Here is a 19,206-nt window from a genome sequence, read left to right as displayed (position 1 = left end):
CTAAATTATATATTACTCTCCACAATACTCAATCAAACACTTTTGTGGAACATTATCTAATGTCTCTTAATGTTTCACAGGGAGGCTCCAGTCCAGAGGTAAGGTGCTGTGCACAGCAGACTGCTGTTTGCTCCACAGTCTGGACCAGGTCTTTCACAAAAAATCCTGCAGCCCTTTGTCTCTGTTCAGCTCACAGTGAAATTTCCAAGAAGCCAGAAGTTCAATGTTCTACCACTACTAGCTTATACCTCAAAATACACATTAGAAAACACCCCAGATTTCAATGAATGGGGAGATCAAAAGCCAAGAACTACTGCTTTTCTTCTTCAGCAGATTTCTTGAAAGAGCACAAGGGAGAAGAATATCACGCAACTTTACATTTTTTGTTAACCTTAGCTTATTTCAATACTCATGCTGCTTTTTTTTGAAGCCCTCCCTTCTAAGAATAATAACTTCAGGACAAATGGGTAAATAGGGACTTGTAGGGACAATAATTAAAGCAAGTTTACGTTTCTCAAAATACCTGACTACTGTCAGTCAGACTGTATATAGAGGTCAGAGTAGCCTTAAAAGCACAACTCTGAAGTTTCCTATTATGCCTTTAAATGTTCCAATAAAGAAGAAATTCAGATATTTGGTGGATACAACCCATCAAGTGTCTGCGTATCTGCCCATATAATTTTAGGAAAATAGTCATTAATACTTAAGTGGACCAGAAGTAGCAGTTTGACTGAAAGGTAGAGTTATATTTCCATCCATTTGCACTTCAAGATTACAGAGCACAGGTGCGCAGAGAAGTTTGGTGAGCACTTACTGTGCGTTAGATGTTTGACAGCAAGGGTGGAAGGACCATCTTGCCTTAAAGACTATGCAGAGGAATTTGCTCTTCAGTGGAAAGTGTAAGGTGCTTTGTGTCTGTGTCTGCCTTCAAGCGTAAATGTGAGGTGGTAGTGTGTAATAAGTGGTACCTGGATATTCCCACCACATCTTTGTTCACAGAACTAGTGCAAACAACTGATTGCAGCTAGTATATAACATAGGATGAGAGGCTTCATTATAGATAATTGTTTACAGAATATGGACTTTTTACTCAGAATATCCCCTACTTTCATAAAGCCATCTTTAAGTTGTCAATTGAATCACGGTTATACATAACAGACACTGGGGAAAATGTATTGAAAACCATGGGTCTTGCCTTCACTTTTTTGGTTGGCAACGGGAAGTGATTTATTCACAACTCCACATCCCTGTGTTATGCTGATGTCATCAACAGCAACTGTAGCATTTGTTGTAAGAATGGTAGCTCGTAAAATAATCTGTCAAGACAAAGAAATAAATTAGCTCATTAAAGATGACATGATAAAAAGAATATATATATGATATAAAGAAATATATATACTCCTACCACTTTACATATAGTACAATAAATGTAGGGATTGTAAGGATGCATTTTTAAATACAAGGAAATATTTAGGAGCTCATACAAGGAAGAAAAGTTCAGTCAAGACTTACCGATAAGGAGAATTGATTGGCCTTCCTTTTAGACTATTTTTGAGATGAGGCATAAAACAAAAAGTTCAAAACTAAAACTTTTATTTACTGAATCCTCATATTTGAGTTAGTTGTTCCCCTGACAGTTCCTTTCTAAGTTATAGTAAAGTGTAGCAGCCTGAGATTATATAAAAATAAAATTAAGCTCAAAACCTGCTAATTGTTTTCTGTGATAAATGATACAAATTGAAGTATCTACACTTCTCCTGCCTTTAGCCACCATAAGTAATCCTTCATTCTGTTCAGAAGGTTTTACAGAAAGCTCATTTTTTTAAAAGCTACTGAACTATTTCTACTTGATTACAAAAAGGTGATTCTGAAGCATAGAATACTGAAACAATGGTGATATTCTTTAATAGCTACATCTAGTGAAAGAGCTAAATGGAAGTCTATTTTACGTGAACATTAAAGAATAGAAGTTCTCTTTTTATATTTTATTATGAAAATAAATTAAGGCCCACTCAGAGTAACTTTTTGATAGCAATATAAATGTAATTTCTAATTACCTGAAAAGATAAGTTCTCAGCTGCAGTTTCTACAATTATTTCCACTTTTGTCCACTGCATTTCAGGCAATCCTGATATGTCAAGCAATTTTTCCAAACTTCCATCCAATGCAGTTCTCTTAAAGACTGAAAGCTGGGAATCCTGAGATAACCAGTACCAAAATCTTACCTGTTGAAAGGGTTTCTGATTAAACACTTCAAAACCTATGTCATCAAACTACAATAAAATCATTACCAACTCATAGATATACATTATAACACAAAATGACACCACAGGTCTAAACACAGCCTTGGCATAAAAGAAAGAGATGTATGAAATTATGTTGAGGAGCAGTATTATGGCCAAAGATAAAACCATAGTCAACAGTAAAGCTTATTTTTAAAACTTATTTTTAACTTGTATCTGTCAACTGACATAGATCAACTGATATGATTGCTCTTAACTCTTTTTAACTTAGTAAGGATTTAGAAAATTCTCAAAGATTATTTTTCTTTGAAAATGCTGAATATAAAACAACTTCATAGGTATTTCAGTCTCAGAAGCGCAAGTTTACGTGCTTATATAGAAGAAACTTTATGATTTTCCACAAGCAACACAATTGAAAGTTATCTGAAGACAAATGTCTAAAATAACATATTGATCTGCTGAAATAAATGGATTGACTACTACATATGAAGGAAAAATAACAGCTGTAGATGGATGATGCTACAAAAATAAATGCTTGCCGGGCAGGAAAGATCAGGAAACGATGAGAAATCCAATTCACTCCTCTGAAATACATAGTAAATCTGGTGTGTTTAATCTTTTTTTTTTTTTTAAATACTGCTAAAACAAAAATTCAGCTGAGAACCTCAGCGAAGAATTTAAGATTTTCAAAGACTAATTTTCTTTTAAATTTCTCCTGAGTCCTTCCTTCTTCTTCACATAGTGAAAGACTAAAATTTCTTCAACTGTAGACTTCTACCTCCCTGCAAAAGCTTAGAATAATGGTTGAGTCTTCATGAAGATAAAAAAAGAGCTGTAAAAATAACTCTTCCCACTCAGCTCTCTGGCCATCTTTATGTGAACTTACACTGTAAATCTCGGATCACCATGCTACAGAGAAAAAATTCTTTTTATGTTTTCATGTAATATAAACTTTCAAAAAGAGTTAAAAAATACAGATCAGTTTGGGTCAACAGCTAAATAAAATGAATGTATTTTTTTGCAGGACCATAACAAATACAAGAAAATCTATCTAGCCTCAGGACAGAGATGCACGTGCGAGACAGCTTTCTGTAAGACTTTAAAGAATGAAAATATTTTATTTGAGAATAATAGCTGACATAAGAGACTCTACAGGTTGTAGAAAGGCATTGTGTTAGGGACTGTAACAGGCAAAAGGCCTTAGGGTGGTGGTGTAATTTTTACATAATTTAATTCATTTTTAATTAACGTGAACTTCTAACCACTGTTTGGGTTACTGAGAAAGAACAAAACAAACCTTTAAACTCATGCTTGAGCAAACACCTTCCTTCCCCTTTGTCAGCTCAGTTTAAGACAAATGCTTTGCCTGTCCCCCTCCTATTCTTAATTTCCTTAAATTTTGCTGCAGATTGCGCTCAATATTGCCCATTTCCTCTAGTGAGGCAGCAGGTGGAGCAGGAGTTGGGCATGTGAGCTACGGATTCTTTCTTAAGCTCCCTACAAGTTCCCCTCCTCTACTCACAGCTCTTGCTCTTCTTCCACTGCTGCACCTCAGGGCTTTGATAGGCCAGAGGCCCCCCGCGAGGTGTCCCCACCCCAGTATGTGTCACCCACAGCCATAGTCCCCTGGGAGTGTCTCTGTCCGAGCAAAGGGCAGCTGCAGCTGCAGTCCTCTCAGAGCCATATCTCCCCCAGCACAGACCTCTTCCTTCAATGAGTGCCTCTCCAGCTGTGTCCCCAATGTCTCCTCCTTGTTTGTCCTCAAGATATCTTTTTCATAACATTTATTCATTTATTTATTTATTCGTTTCAAGCTTTTAAGGGTAACCAGACTCTGAGAAAAATCTTTTCTTCAATAAATTATCATATTAACACCTCTGTTCAAGCTATCGTCTCTTATTGTGCCGAGAAAGTTGAAGAACAGGACTGATGAATTTAAGAACTCCTTCCATTCAAATGCTTGACTAGTAGTCTGAAAATTGTCATACATTTGGATTCATTAGTTTTCACTTCTGGCCCTGAATTTCATTGGTAAAATTGGCAAATACACTAAAGAAACAACATCTGCTATGTCTGAAGGGAGAGTTTCTTCTTGCTTATTTTACATAGCACAAGGTAAATCTTTTGTTATTGGTGGAAATCTTCTTATTACAACACACTACTACTTTTTAATATCTTCTTGCCTCATAGCAGGTAGACTTAGTCTTTCAATTTCCCATAGTGTTTCTTACATTTCCCACTCAAAATACATGTATTATACAAAAAATCTCTAGACGAATTAATAAATTGGAATGCTTTCACATAACTTGTTTTTTTCTGCACTCAAAAGCATGAGGAATACAAAGGTGCAGGTATACAAACATTTTCCAAAATGAGCTGTTTGAAGAACTATACCTTAAACAACCTATATATAAGGTTTATGTTTACAAAACAGCTTTTCAAACAAAATTGTGTTGTCATTCCATAAGAAATTAAATGACCCTCCGCTCTGTGTCTACATGTTCTACTTTACAATGACTACTCTTTTGATTAAAGTACTATAAACAGACAGCTAGGAGTAGACATTTACTTCTACAACTCCAAAAACTAGAGCTTCAATTAGCCAGTAAGGCACAATATAAAACTGTTATCTCTCAACTCTAATTTTCTTTTTTTTTTTTCTTTTTTTCACACAATTGGAGCCAAAGAACTTGTAAAGCTATTAATAAACACAGCTCTCTTTATGTGGATCCTTTTATCCTCTCTGTGGGACATCCAACAGAGGGCAACATCTCACATTTACACACAGAATGCATAACAAACCGATACAGACCCTAACAAGCAACTGAAACTCGGTGCATTTTCTGAGAAATAAAAGTCTGCAGGGAAAATGTGGCAGAAAGCCAGGCTTCCAGTCTTCAGAAAAATCTCTTTTCAAACATGTATAGCTGGATAAGAACTTGCCCTGGGAAACTTAAGTCCATTCAATATATGCACAGTCAAAATTAAAAAATAGTTTATTTTCTGGCTTTGAACTACAGAAATGTATGAGCATCCCTGCTGCATTTATTTTCATTTTGAATGCAGACCAAACTCTACAACAGATCTAAACAGAATGATTCGTTGATTCACCTAGCAGTTGTGCTCAGTTCGTCTCAAGAGATCTTGAAATAAGATAATCTGAACTTGAAAGGTACTTATTTCCTCAATATCAAAGTCTACAAAAGAGGTATGGAATTGCCTGAACAAATTCATTGTGGACAAAAGGCTGTTGGTATCCTGAGAGTAATGCAACGTGCAGGGCTCTGATGGGACACTGAGAGGCCTTCTCTGTTCCCTGCAGCAACATTTTGCTTGATTTTATTCTGCACCTATTTTTTGTCTGATACTTTACCATGGTAAGAAGATATGCAAAAATTAAGAACTGGCAGAGTGCATTAAGGAGGAGCAAGGTGCTGTTCTTCAATAATTTAAGAGGCTTGTACTCCTCAGTGCAAGTTACAACTATTCAGCTGAGTTCTGGTAACTTTATTGATGGGCACAGTCCAAGACAGATACAGTCTTAAGTAAAATAGATTTATCTAAGCCAATATTTGTTTTAGGTCCTTATATTAGAAAAATAAAAAACCAAACCAAACCCAAACAACTAAGAAGCCTAGATGCTGCTGGAATAAAATTCTGCTGTTTATTGTGCTTTTTAAGTGCAGTTCCTCCACACATTTTTTTCTGACATTTTTATTTTTGAAAAAAGTTTTCCTAAGTGAAATTCTACAGTTCTATTGAAATAGAATAGTGACATTCTAAGTTTCTATTCTACGTTCACTCTGACAAATTAAGCAAACAGTCTAAACTTTATTTTGTTTCTCTAAAGCCTCTTTTTGCCACTGAACACAATAAAATTATTTTGGTAAACTCTCCTTATCTTTTCCTTTTCTTCTCTGTGACTTCTTAAATCAGAAGGCATTACACAGTAGCAGAAAAAACATAACATCATAACTACACAACTTAGCTTCTCCACAGAATGGCATAACCTTTGAAAAGCTACAGAACAGGAAAAAAAAGCCTCAGGAAAAAAAAACAAAAAATTATAAAACTGTACAGCATCTATTCATTTTCTTCAGTGGCAAAAAGACAAAAACCCATCAGGACTTTTTTATTGTATTATGTTCTTTAATATTGTAATTATATATATTCTATATATTTGTTCAAGTTCTGATTTAAATATACGTATTTTGTTGAAAATTCTAACTTTTTAGTTATAAAACTGTATTTTCATTTTTCATGTAAGAATTTTCTATTTTTTAGCCCTCCTGATTCATTTTAATCCAGGTAGCTTTCTCGTTTTCCAGATCAACCACCATCCTGGCTGGTTGCTTTTGCCACAAAGATTTGACAAAAAACCCTCAACACTTCAGGGTAAAGTCTCAGGTACTGTGCTTATGACCGTAAAAAGCATCCTCCTCCAATCATCATTAAAACATAATGTGTCTCGTCACACCAATGTAGTAAATCTATACAGCAACTACAGACCACAGATGTCCTATTGCGTATTAGCTGCCTACATACAGATGAGAGCACGACTTTGCCGGCTTCCGCTCAAAAGGCAGGCTGTGTGTTCATGTGGCCCTAATGTTGTTGTCCAGCTAAGTTTGTCACACCATACAAAATCCTGAAGCATAGCCTTAAATTTGAATCACCAGGTGGATGCTTTGGACAGAATAATAATCAGATATAAAAATTTGGCAGTAAAGCAGCAGGGAGCTCGCTGCACCTCCCTCCTCCCAAATAATTAGTCTGAAACTCCTTCCGCTAAGAGTGAAATGGAGCTATTTTTTTCTGCAGCAACACTTACAGCATGAAGAATACCACATCTGCACACTGGGTGACTGATAGCTTACAAAGGTGGGGACAGTTAGTATCAAACTGTTACCTGACAGCAGGAAAGCCCAGGGGACAGCTTGGTAAGGAAAGGGCTCCCCAGATGAGATATGGACACCTTTGTGTCCACCTGATGTGATCTGCTGAAGTAAATGAATGCTCCTGTAAATAAAAATCAAAGAAATATGTGAAATATGTCATGCTCCAAAGGAATAGAGTTACCTCAGAGAGCTATGACCTCCATGAGGCAAATAAAACTTATTCATAAATGTAAAGAAATAAAGCAGATTTGCTGTCAGTTCAGTCTCTGCAGATAACGAGGAAGGTGTTGTAATAGGCTATGTGTATGTAGGCAAAGGAAAAATAGAATTGCTAAATGTTCCTCCCTCTTTCCTCCACAGAAAAAATTATCATGATTTAGTCCAAAGATGAAGAAAGAGAAGGAAGGTAAAAAGGGTATTTGGGCAGCCACCCTGTCATGTAGCCTATAAACACTTAGACCTGAGGAAATGAATGCAGAGCACTGCAAAGGACATTCAGATGCCCCTTCGGTGACAGCTTCACTGTGCAGATCCACCGGACTTATTTCTTTACCTGTCCTCTTCAGGTAAAAACCTTAAAACCTCCACCCTCCAAACACTACAACCACTTCCCATCACTTTCGTACAGTGCCCTCGTGCTCTCTGCACAGGCTGGGAGAGCGAAGGGACTGCAGGAGCTGCCACACAGGGCACCGTGTAGACCAAACACCACAGACCTCAGCTGGGATCCCTAAAGGGCACATTTTAGTTGGCTTAGGTAATGTTTCAAACAGAATTCAGAACAAAAATTAATTTTCTTTAGGGTACAGTATTCACTGTCAGCGCAGCCCAGCCAGCTTTAAGCATGCTAACAATGTTGCAGACCATGGGAGCCAATGGAATAAGCTATATTTTCTCATGGGGTCCACAGACTTGACATTGTTTTCTGTGCTACTGGGGATGAAAGCTTAATTAAAGATCTAATCTGAACTCTGGCAAAAGAACTGCATTTGGATTTGAACTACAGCAGATGTGTTTCAGACAAAGGTAGGGAAGGATAAAAATCTTCAAGGGGCCCTAAAGCAGCATATTTTGAATGCCATCAGTGCTGCCTTCGCTGAATACTGAAACTTGTTCATTAAAGTCTGTGCAAAACAGCACTAAAGGCTCATTCTTGTTTGCACATGGATATTACACATATTGCCTTGCATCTTGGAATATCAGTTATTGTGTTGCCACAGTCATACTCCTTAGCCATTTATTTCCCATGGATACATAATGAAGCAGGAGGTTGACTCCAGCCTGATGTGAATAATCACATCGCTTTAGCAAGAGTGGCACAAAGAGGTGACCGTTGCGGGTCCCTGTGCAAACAGGCATACTGCTCTCCGTGACGTGAGGGAAGCTCTCCTCATTGGAATGCAACGGTACTTTAAAGGATCCTCTTTTAATTTACAGCTAAGGTTTTACAGTAGCCTTGTTAAGATCTTCATTAATTAAAATTTGCTGCTGCCCCCCCCAGGGGAGAAGAGAGACAGTCTGTGGTATCACAAGCAAATGTGACAACCTGAAGGATCTTGATTTAGTGTTGGCAAAAAAATTTCTCAAATTCTGGATGTCTAATTCTAAAGCCATCATGTGGCTATAGCAGATACAGTGATGGATGGGCAATGCATCATTACTCTTGTTGAGAGACGCTGCGTGGCAACCTCAAGATCTGCTTGAGGCTTCTCCCTACAGCAACATATAAAAACGTGGATCTAACTTGGAGTGATTCAACTATCAAGGCAGCTTAAATGTAGCAGCACACAGCTCTGTATAAGCTAATTTAACATGCTTCTTAAGCTGCAAAGCAGATGTTTCTATCAGCACCCTTCATTATCAGCATATTACACGGCAGGTCTCACTAGCACCTAGAATAAACCACACGGGAAGAATGCAAGCGTATCAGTGCCCTTCTCTGGAGCTGTGAGGGTTCAGAAGCCATGACAGTGATTTTTGCAGACTATACAGCAAGGCAGATCCAGTGCCACTGTAGAGAGATGATAAAGTGAATTATCAAGTAGCTGCTGCGCAAGTGATTAGTAACTTTGGTGCACTTCGTCACTTTGGGACCAATGGAAAAACCAAGGCATATGATTGTGCAGTTGGAATTGTTATATAGCATGCACACACAGACTCACATCCCCCTAGCATTTGCTCAGGCAAATTTTAATCCTTGAATTCCTCCACTCAATGTGGAATATTAATATTTCAAATTCCTTTAACATGAACATGAGAGAGAAGTGTGGAATTCTGGCTGGAAGATACTACACATAATTAGAAAAACTTAACTTAAAGGGGTATTGGACTGCAACTCAGATTTTAAAGTAACCGAATCTCCACTAGAATCAGTGCAATACAGAAATCTTAATAAAATTAGTCACAGAATATTTGCCAATATTATTTGACAACGGCTGACATGCTAGGCAGTTTTAGTTTCACAGAGTACACTGCAACAACATTTTCATTTTGGAAAAATACTTTAAAATAACCCTGTACTGGAATAAACACTTTCCAGCTGAATACATTGTATAGGAGCTATGGGCTGAAGAAGAACAGCAGTTCATTCTAGACAAAAATGATTAATTTACCTGTACTCTACAAAAAGCTACGGTGATATTTTGCCCAAATAATACTTCTACGAATGGCACCTGTGTGAATATTGAGCACAGAGATGCTTATGATATGCATGAACAAAGTTAGCTGTCAGTTCAAATGCTGCTATCTCAAAAAATTGAAGACTGCATCAATCCCATGCCTCATTGATTGTCCCAGCAAAAAATGAAGGTTACAAAGGCTCTAAGAAAGAGCATCAGCAAAAGACCAGCTTTCTTTAATATTACCTATGTAACACACATCGATTTAAAATATTTTATTATTATCAGTCTGTCACCATTTAAATGTGCAAATACTGATCACAGAGGGAGGAAAATAATAATAACAAAATAAATCTCACCATGTCCAGTATTAGCTGTATGACCTCTACTTGGGACTCTCCTGTCAAGGGGAGCCTGTTCTTTCATTATGTTCCAGTTAGCATCAACTAAGTCCAGTGGCTTCCATCCACAGAGGTCAGTCTCAAAATCCCATATAGTATAATTAGCTGTTGTAAGAAAACCAACAATAACAGATGACTAATCTGAATTTAATGCAACAGTTTAAGATCAGAACTGACTAATTTGTATTTGGATGTACAAGGAGTTTTAAGGAACTGCTATTATATTTCACTGTAATCCAGAATATTCAGTTGGACAAAAAGTTCTAGAATGCAGGCAACAGGTCAGACAGGCCCCTTTTCCTCTTAATCAAACTCTGAACCATGAAGTAAAGCACCTGTAAGAGAATAAACTGTATCATATTAAAGATGAGACCTGTATATAGGCTGTTGACAGATTATGAAATTAATATCACATATTTTTAGAAGATCAATTTTACTGAAAAATTAATTATGACTATATGGGAAAAAATAAAATATATTTACTGGTTTAAATACAGTGAAAGTAAAAATGACTTAAGATTCTGCTTAATTTATTTTTTTAAATAAAATTCAAATTGAAGAATTATTTAGGTCTCCTAGAAATTTTTCTTGCAAAGTTTTCTCAGTTGGCATGGATTAGACCAACTTAACCTGTATAACAGTTTCACATACTCTTTTATTTCAATTAACTATTTTGATAAGAAAATAGTATAATTTAAGAGTTGTCTTTCCTAGTCCAGAACAGTTTCACAAAGAGGTACACTTAACTCCTTGAGTCACTTATCACAATTGTAAAAATTGTTTTTGAACTATGCTTAGCACTCTCCAAATTTCATAGCGCATTTATCCTGTCATATCAGCCACAGAAATGATTATACATATTGTTCCAATTTTCACATTGTACAAAACCAAAATTAAATGCATTTCTCTTGAAGCACCATGGTAGAAAAGCTCCATAGTAAATGTTGGTGGTTATATAAAGGTTATTTGAATAGTTAAATCCTAAGGTACAAAATAAATCACACACATTAATATCTATTATCTGGATTCACTCTATATGTTAAAATTGAACGGAGCGTGCTTTTCTGTTCAGTTCAGTACATTAGTTAAACATGAAACTTGTCTAACATTTAATTACAGAATACTCATGCTTTTTACAAGGTACCTGGTTAATCATACTTCAGTTCCTAATACATTAAGGTAGAACATGCAAATTGATATCCAAGACAAAGCTGTTTTACTGTACAGTACTTAATACTACGGCTAGGCATTGTGCTTCCCTTAGCTAAGGAGTCTTGGGAGAACCTATGTGACACAAAAAAGTAAACATTCTTTGCTTAAGCATTTCTTTCATGAGGCTTCCCTAAGCCCTGAAAAAGGTCTTCTACTTAAGAAGCTGACTGCAGTGGCTGCATAGTAATATATCAAAACACATCAATAAACAACCACATAGACACAAAGAACTTACTCTGTTGTATACTAAGTAAGCAAAGACCTGTTCTTCAAAGGAAAATACCAGGCTAAAGTTAAAATAATGGTTTAAAAGCAAAAGAGAAACGAATATTTTAAAAATTACTATTATTTTACAGCTCAATAATGCATTCAGTATGGGATATTTTTTTTAATTGTTCTTTTCTTTTAAATAGAGGTTCTTAGACCACAAGAAGACTTGTTATCGCAATACGAAGAACAAGGTCTTCCATGTGCTCATGATACCAGTTCTGTTGCCATTTAATGTGACCCAGTTTTAGAATGTGACTCAGAGATTTCCCCCTGGCTCATAGTGAAATGCTGACTGTTGAAGCTACATTTGAAAATCACACGTGAAAAGAATTGGTGAAGCAGTAAGGCTATGATCAGAAGGAGCCCATCACTGCCCTTGATGGACAACAGAAAGGCAGAAGTCCAGTGAAATCATAATTTCTTACATTGGAGCCACTATAATTTCCTCTAACGCTATGTATCTAGAAAGAAATGTATAAACATCATCATTTAGGTTGAATAGACAAGCAGTGGGGGAAAAAGGACATACACAGACAAAAATACACAATTTCAAAACAAATTATTTTTCCCAGTCCTTTTTTTATACTTTATTTGAGTTTGAACACAATTATAAAGGTAGGAAGACCATCCATGTTCTAGTTTTTGTTTTTTTTGTGGGGAAGCGATGGAATGAAAAAAAATGTAGCTACAGACCACTAAATGTGATTATTTCAACTAAGTTTTAGAGGCTACTATTTTCTTTTTTTTCATCACAGCTGTGTTTTTAAAATGTCAAACTCTACACAAGCATCCGATCATGCAGAAATACTCAGCCGAATTCACATACTGAGCCCAAGTGTCCCACCATAGGTAGTTTCCTGAAGTGATACTTCATTTTTAAAAGTATTCACATGTTAGAGAACAGCTAGGCTACAAAGGAGGGTGAAATCCAACTGTCTGAGTTGAGAGTTTGAATTAAATTTTATCCCTATTTAATTCTAAAAACTTAAGGAGTGCTTGTAAATGTTTAATCAAAAAGAGTTCTGTGCTTTAGCTGAAACCCAAATCCAAATGCAACAGTATCTCAGTGCACATTTTCATTGCTCAGACACTAATAATCTTCGAGAAATTCGCCTTTCCCATCAAAACAGTGCATAGTTTATATTATTCACAGCTTTTTTCTACATTTTTCTTTCAACCTTCAAAAGACTATAGAAAATTCATTTTAATAACAAGCCAAATTTGAAACTTAATCCTCTTTCTTTTCTTGTATCAGTACATCAATTATTGGACCAGTTCTGCAGAAGCAAAGACTTGGAGATGTAACCGGGAGAAAAAAAAATGATCCAAAACCTCATATCCTTGCATTTCAAGAAATAAGTGGAGCTTACTAAAGCCATAAAATACACTGGAAAGATTTTTCAATTAATACAAACCATTTTCCTTTTCTCTTTTTTTTTTTTTTTTTTTTTTTTTTAAAAGAAACAGGAAACAAAGCATGTATTTCAAGAGCTCTGGGAGATGAAATGGGAATATATTTGTTTGACTAGCTTACTTTGTCTAGCCTCACTCCTCTTGATCTTCCTGGAGTGAAGACAAAGCATTCCTGTTAGCCAGGGTGGGTTACCAGCCAATTAACATTGCTTCAGCTTTGCTAGTCTGGATGAAGCTGGGTGAAGCTTTTAAATCCTATACTGGAAACTCACTCAAATGGACGTGAGTGGGGACACACAGCTTGTCTCCCCATCAGGTAGGTGTTTCCCTGACCAATAATATTGAATGAGGAAGGCTGCTACTCACATTCAGTGTGGCAGCACACAAGTTCCTATGGAATTTGAGGTATAAATTATCTGCATCATCAGCAACAAAAGCACCTCTGTATGATTACTTTGCCATTAATATTTTGCCACTAATATTTTGCCATTTCTGGCTGACATTTAATGTCATTTGGGGAAAGGGAGGGCTTATACATGTACCTTCTTACTGATTCATTGCGAACGTTTCCTATCAGTTTATGATTAAATTTATTTCTCTAGAATTTGTTAAAGGATTCATGGAGAAAGATCACAGATAAGCTGTTAGACAGATTTCTTATGACACCCTAGTCCCTTAGGTGAGATGGCCTCATCTCCTTCTGAAACTACCCAATTATCTTGCTTAGGGTTAAGTGGCTGGTGGCATTAGGAGAATTTCATGTCAGTCCCGGGTCTGCAGAGGGAAGACTTACTTTGAGTTAACTGTTCTAGTTAAACACAAAGGCAATGCAACATAGTGTTCATAAGCAATGAAGAAATCTGAAAATAATACAGGAGTAACTTCTTTTTCTCAAACATATACATACAAGATTGATGGACAGATATTGACAATTTTGGGCAATTAATGTGTCAGAGGAAACACATTGATGTGTAGTAAAACAAATGTTTCAGACGAAAAAAAAATGTTCTACTTTAAAGCTGAAAGGTAATAAAAGCATTTCTATCTGTTACAGAAGGTTTCAAGGATTTGTAATTGTAAATTGCTACACTGTAAAAGGTACATGATTTTAGTACTATACAAGTTTCCTTCATTCTTCACGTTTTCTATTAATAAATTATACAAATCCCATGAAAGGCTGAGAATATTTAAGCTAATATCAGAAAAGAAAAACTAAAACTAGAAGAGCTAGAAAGGTGTTTTAAGGAAGCTTCTAATTAGGCTAAATGGAAGGTGACATTCTTTCAGAAACAGCAGTAGGATGACCCACCCACAATCATTTTGAATCTGCATGAATGCTGATTAGTAGGCAATTTCCAGAAACACTACTGCATCAACATGTCAAACCACTTGAAAATAGTAAGCACTTCCTAGGCTTCTTGCCAAGTTCTGAGTGTTGCTAGTTACTGATTCATTTGTGATGGTTTTTTGTGTGTATTTTGTATGATAAATATAAATAATATATAAGAATAGTAAATATAGTGCTTGAAATATTTGTTCTTTGGCACAACATTTAGTGCAAAACTTCTGTTATATTACGTGGGAAATAGAGAAAAGTCATCAGTGTGAAAAGGGTCTTTTTAATCCTTCAGATGATCTGAGTACTGCATCTTACTTTCTCCATTTTGAATATATTTACTGGGTTTTGATAATTTATTAGCAGTCACTAAGAAATTTATAAGTGATGTCACATAATTTGTGTCAAATAAGACATACTGAAAATGTAGAATTTAATACTAAAAATGTTAATTTAATGATTTGTCACTCCATTAGATGTATCGATCTCAACCAAAGCAGTTAAATAAAGGTAGTTACTCATATGAGTCAGTTTCCTAGACAAGTTCCTATTTCTTTGAGACTTTTAAGTCTCATATATTTAAATTTATATTATAGTTATATAAATGGGCAGAGATTAAACAGAAACTTTAAAAGCATTGTAAAACATCGATGTTTTTGTTCTTGTAATAAATTGTGTTATTGTAAGACCACTCGTGCCAAGTTATCATAAGGAAGGAGAAATATTACTTTCCCTTCCCCATTAAAATAAAGCAAAGAAAATCCTCAAAGGAGAGAGAAATCCTTCACATTACTAAGTAACAGCTGCCCGCCTTTGTTTTCATTCAGTATGGAAATCTGTCAGCTCTTAGTACATCAGAGTATTTCATCAAAGGAAACTTCTGAGGATGTGTCCAAGGATAAATGTTAAAATATTTTAAAGAATAGAAGCTAAAATATGCATCATTGTACCAGATAGGGTTTTTTACTGAAAATTAGTGTAAACGAATATCGTTCTCTCTAAGTATCACAGAGGACAATTTCATGATCATGTGGAAAATGTACATAATGGAAAGTAAAGATAAAAAGAGATAAATGAAGAATGATTTTTCCTTTAAGTCTCTTCTGTTCAAGACTACTGAAAGTGTCAGAAAGATGAATTCTTTAAGCTGAGCATACTGCTGAAGAGCTGAATTCCACCTTTATGGTCCTCTTTCCTGAAAACAACTGTGTGAAGCATTCAAGACAATATTAGCCAGTAAAATAGGCCAACTTCAAAAATAGTTATTGTTATTTTAAAGATGGTTGCTTTTTTTCTTTTCTTTCTTCTCTGTCAGTAGTAAGAGCAATATGCAACTGCTATGGGTTTCTTATTTTCAGAAAAGCACCTTTTTTCACCCCATTTTTTGAGAGAATGAGCATAACTTTGTGCATTGCTCCAACAAAATGATACATCTTCAACTTGTGAATGCCTCAACACAGAGTGAAGCACATAATCCCAATGTCTCAGGTTCAACTAAATATGTGGGGTTTTTAAATTGAAATATGCTATGGATTAGTGGAGAATCAGTGCTAGACAGTGGAGCACTAGGCAAAAATATGGAAGAGGACTTTGCACTGACTCGGTCCTTGTCCCAGCACCCTAACTTCAGAGATGCCACAAAGGTGTTAAGACCCCCAGGCCATTCTGATTTTTCTTTCTTCTGCCCACCCTCCATTTTTTCTGACCCATTAACTTGAGCAGGACAGAAGAAATATTCTCAAGAGTAAGAGCCACTGTGATGTTCCTTTACTTCTAAAATGCGAACTATAATTAGGTTAATTGTCAGTCTTTTGGTTACTCAGTGCCGATGTGCAGTGTCTGAGGCACAGGGGTAAAAATAAAATCAGGAAGTGTAATGCATCTCATGCAAAATACAATTGCCTGTAAGCACTTAGAGTTATCTTTATTTTCACTTTGTGTACTATTAACAACTTCCTTTCCATTGGGACAATTATTTTTCATTCTCCTTTTAAACCTTAAAATTATTCCTCTGTATTCATCGTCTTTATTCACCACAATTGTCTTACATTGTTCCTAAAGTGGGAACACTAACTCACTGAAAAATAAAGTCCAAATAAAGTACAGTCTTTCCATTGCTCCTCCTGAAGAGCATGAGAGGACTCTATGCTCTTACCAGCAAACACAGAGAGCTAGCATAATAGGGTCGAGTCTTGTAAAAAAAGAAAACAGATCTGAGAGAGCCACTGTAGACTAGAACGTTGGCTTACTTTCCACTCATACATAAAAGTGTTTAAACCTTCCCATACAAAGTGTTATTTCAACATTTGCATATATGAGATGGCTTTCATATGGTTACTTAAGTAATTGAAAAAATTAAAGGTTCAGAATGTGAGTTAAAAACAAATAAATCTAGTCACAAACAGATCCTAAAGTCTTCTCAAGAAGTTTGAAATAAAATATTATCAGTGTTCTTAATCCTGCTATCTAGAGACACACAAAATTTTAATTTGCACCTCTCAGCAGCAATATATATATCCACCAATATGTTAAATATGTGCACATTTTTAATCTGTAACACATATTTAAGTGTTATGACCACAGGCAAAAATACACACAGATGTACACTGTATAATACTCATTTTAGAAGTGAGATGATCTCTAAAGCTACTTTCACAGATGTTTTAGAATTATTATAGACACCTTCCAGTAATTTCAATTACTTACTTTTGCTTTTGATTATAAGTAGAAACTGCGGCTTCCAAGCAAAGTTACTTTCAATCAAATATACGATGAGTAAGATGGAGCTTCTATTCTGCAGCGAATTTGTATGGTGATTTGTATCGCCATGCAAATATCATGTCATCTAACATGTTTTCTGACAATAACTCACCGACTGCCTAAATTAGAAAGTATTGAAACAACAAATCCCAAGGCAGATTTCCATCCCTCTTAAATTAGGGAAGTAGAGGTTATAAATGTTGTATGTAGAGAATACATTTAAGCAAAAATATGCAAAGAGTTGCATTTCTGCAGATACTTTAAAAATTACTATCAGGATCCAAAATGTATGGCTAGGGACAGACAGAAAAATAGATAGCAATGGGAAGAAGAAAAATGCATGACAGAAAATGCTGTGAATATTGTCACTAGCCTGTATATCATTAAATATTCTAAGTAAAAGAAACCATATGTATAAATTTCCTACCATTTGTTGAATAGACCTGTTTATGTTTTACAATACACTTAAACACTTCTAAATCATTGCAATTCACCTACCACAGGCTGCTGGATCCTCATCACTGTGATCAGAACAATCAGGGTGAGAGTCACAGGCTGATCCAGGCTCTATGGACTGCCCATCAGTGCAGGTGAATTCTTCTGAGCAGCAGAAACCTGGTGGCTCTGATGATGTAGTGTCCAAGAGCTGAACGCTATTCAGACAAATGAAACCTGCCCTGCTCTGGACTGTTCCTTTAAACATAAGCTGTGCATTGTTACAGTCAAAATATTTGCATTAACAGATAACAAAGAGAAACTGATTTTTATTTACATAAAACAGTGATATCCTGCCTGTAAAAAGCACTGCATACTTTCCATTACTAAACAATGATAAATTTCAAATCAGCAGCTGAAATTTTGAAGGCTACCTCAGGTTGAAATTTCTGAAAAATTTCAGCTAAAATGGTTTGATTAATGCCAACAATGAAATTAAGTAAAAGCCCATTTTAAGGAAGAACTCCTCATTTCAAAACCATTTGGCAAAAATATTCCAATTCCCCTGTGCTTTAGAAGAGTGACCTGAAATATAAAATCCTAAAGACTATCATCCACTCTGAGTTCTCTTCAGAATGTCATTTTGCAGTTGCCCAAGAGAAGAATTTTTAGATACACTCACAGGTGAATAAAACGGGCTAGGGACTGTTCTTGGACACCAACTGTACATCATAGCTTAACAACCAATATCTGTCTTATCACTTAATATGAAATGTCTGCATCTAGTTGACACAGAGGGTTTGGTCCCTGTCTGCTGGTTGGTAGCACTTGAACAGTTCCAGGCACTATCTGGGAGACAGTAAATTTGTTTGGGTCAAAACCTTGCTAGGGACCATGGTAATGTCTTAATTACATGGACTATTGCAGCCTAATCTTGGCCCGTGTCCTGGCCCTGGTTATTTTACTGCTATTGACATAAACATAGAGATTTCTCTCTCTGACAGAGCTCCCTTGCGATGACCAGATGTTACACAAGATATAGGTAGTCTTACTATGTATGTGATGGTTTATTCACACTTGTCCTTGTGGGAAAAGAAGAGACAGACAACAGCAGGTACTTATAACCTACTAGTTTGCTGAAATACTTGTCAAAATGTCAGTTCCTGCAAAGGGCTTAGTCTTTATCCTTTCATAGAGATTACATTTTCAACTGATTGTTGAGACAGTAAAATATAATGTTTATTTACAAAATTATGAAAGATAAATGTAAATTAAAATTACTTAAAATATAAATTTATAATTTAATTTAAGTATTGAATAATTGCAACTTTGTGTTCTTCTCTCTGCCTGAAAATTCAAGAAGATATACTCTCAAAATTACTGCTTTACCTCATTTCTCTGAAATCTCACAAATAACATTCACATCATCTCAATTAATAGCATTTGCATTTAAATGAATGGAGTTATCTGACTAATTAAAATATGGTGAGATTTGTATTAATTTTCTGGCATATTAATAAAATCCAGCAGCTTCAACACCTGATGATTGTGTAGACGTTTTGTTGAGGTATAACCAGAGTTTTCAGTACACTGAAGAATAGCAAGACATTCAACATTTTA

The 19,206-nt window shown here is 35.7% G+C and overlaps 1 protein-coding gene across 1 annotated transcript in view; it reads right to left on the bottom strand.

Moving 5' to 3' along the window:
• Positions 1–19,206, bottom strand: part of MALRD1 (MAM and LDL receptor class A domain containing 1) — a 244,603-nt gene that overhangs the window by 196,118 nt on the left and 29,279 nt on the right. The window contains exons 9-13 of the mRNA XM_054060854.1: positions 17,650–17,857; positions 10,119–10,265; positions 7,153–7,262; positions 2,058–2,225; positions 1,196–1,316 (exon numbers count right to left, since the gene is read on the bottom strand). Coding sequence (XP_053916829.1) covers positions 1,196–1,316; positions 2,058–2,225; positions 7,153–7,262; positions 10,119–10,265; positions 17,650–17,857 — 754 coding nt within the window. The remainder of the gene's footprint in view (positions 1–1,195; positions 1,317–2,057; positions 2,226–7,152; positions 7,263–10,118; positions 10,266–17,649; positions 17,858–19,206) is intronic.

This window comes from Cuculus canorus, chromosome 2, assembly GCF_017976375.1.
Source record: "Cuculus canorus isolate bCucCan1 chromosome 2, bCucCan1.pri, whole genome shotgun sequence".
NCBI lineage: Eukaryota > Metazoa > Chordata > Aves > Cuculiformes > Cuculidae > Cuculus > Cuculus canorus.
The sequence above is the reverse complement of the archived record's forward strand: the minus strand, read 5'-3'. Positions and strand labels throughout refer to the sequence as shown.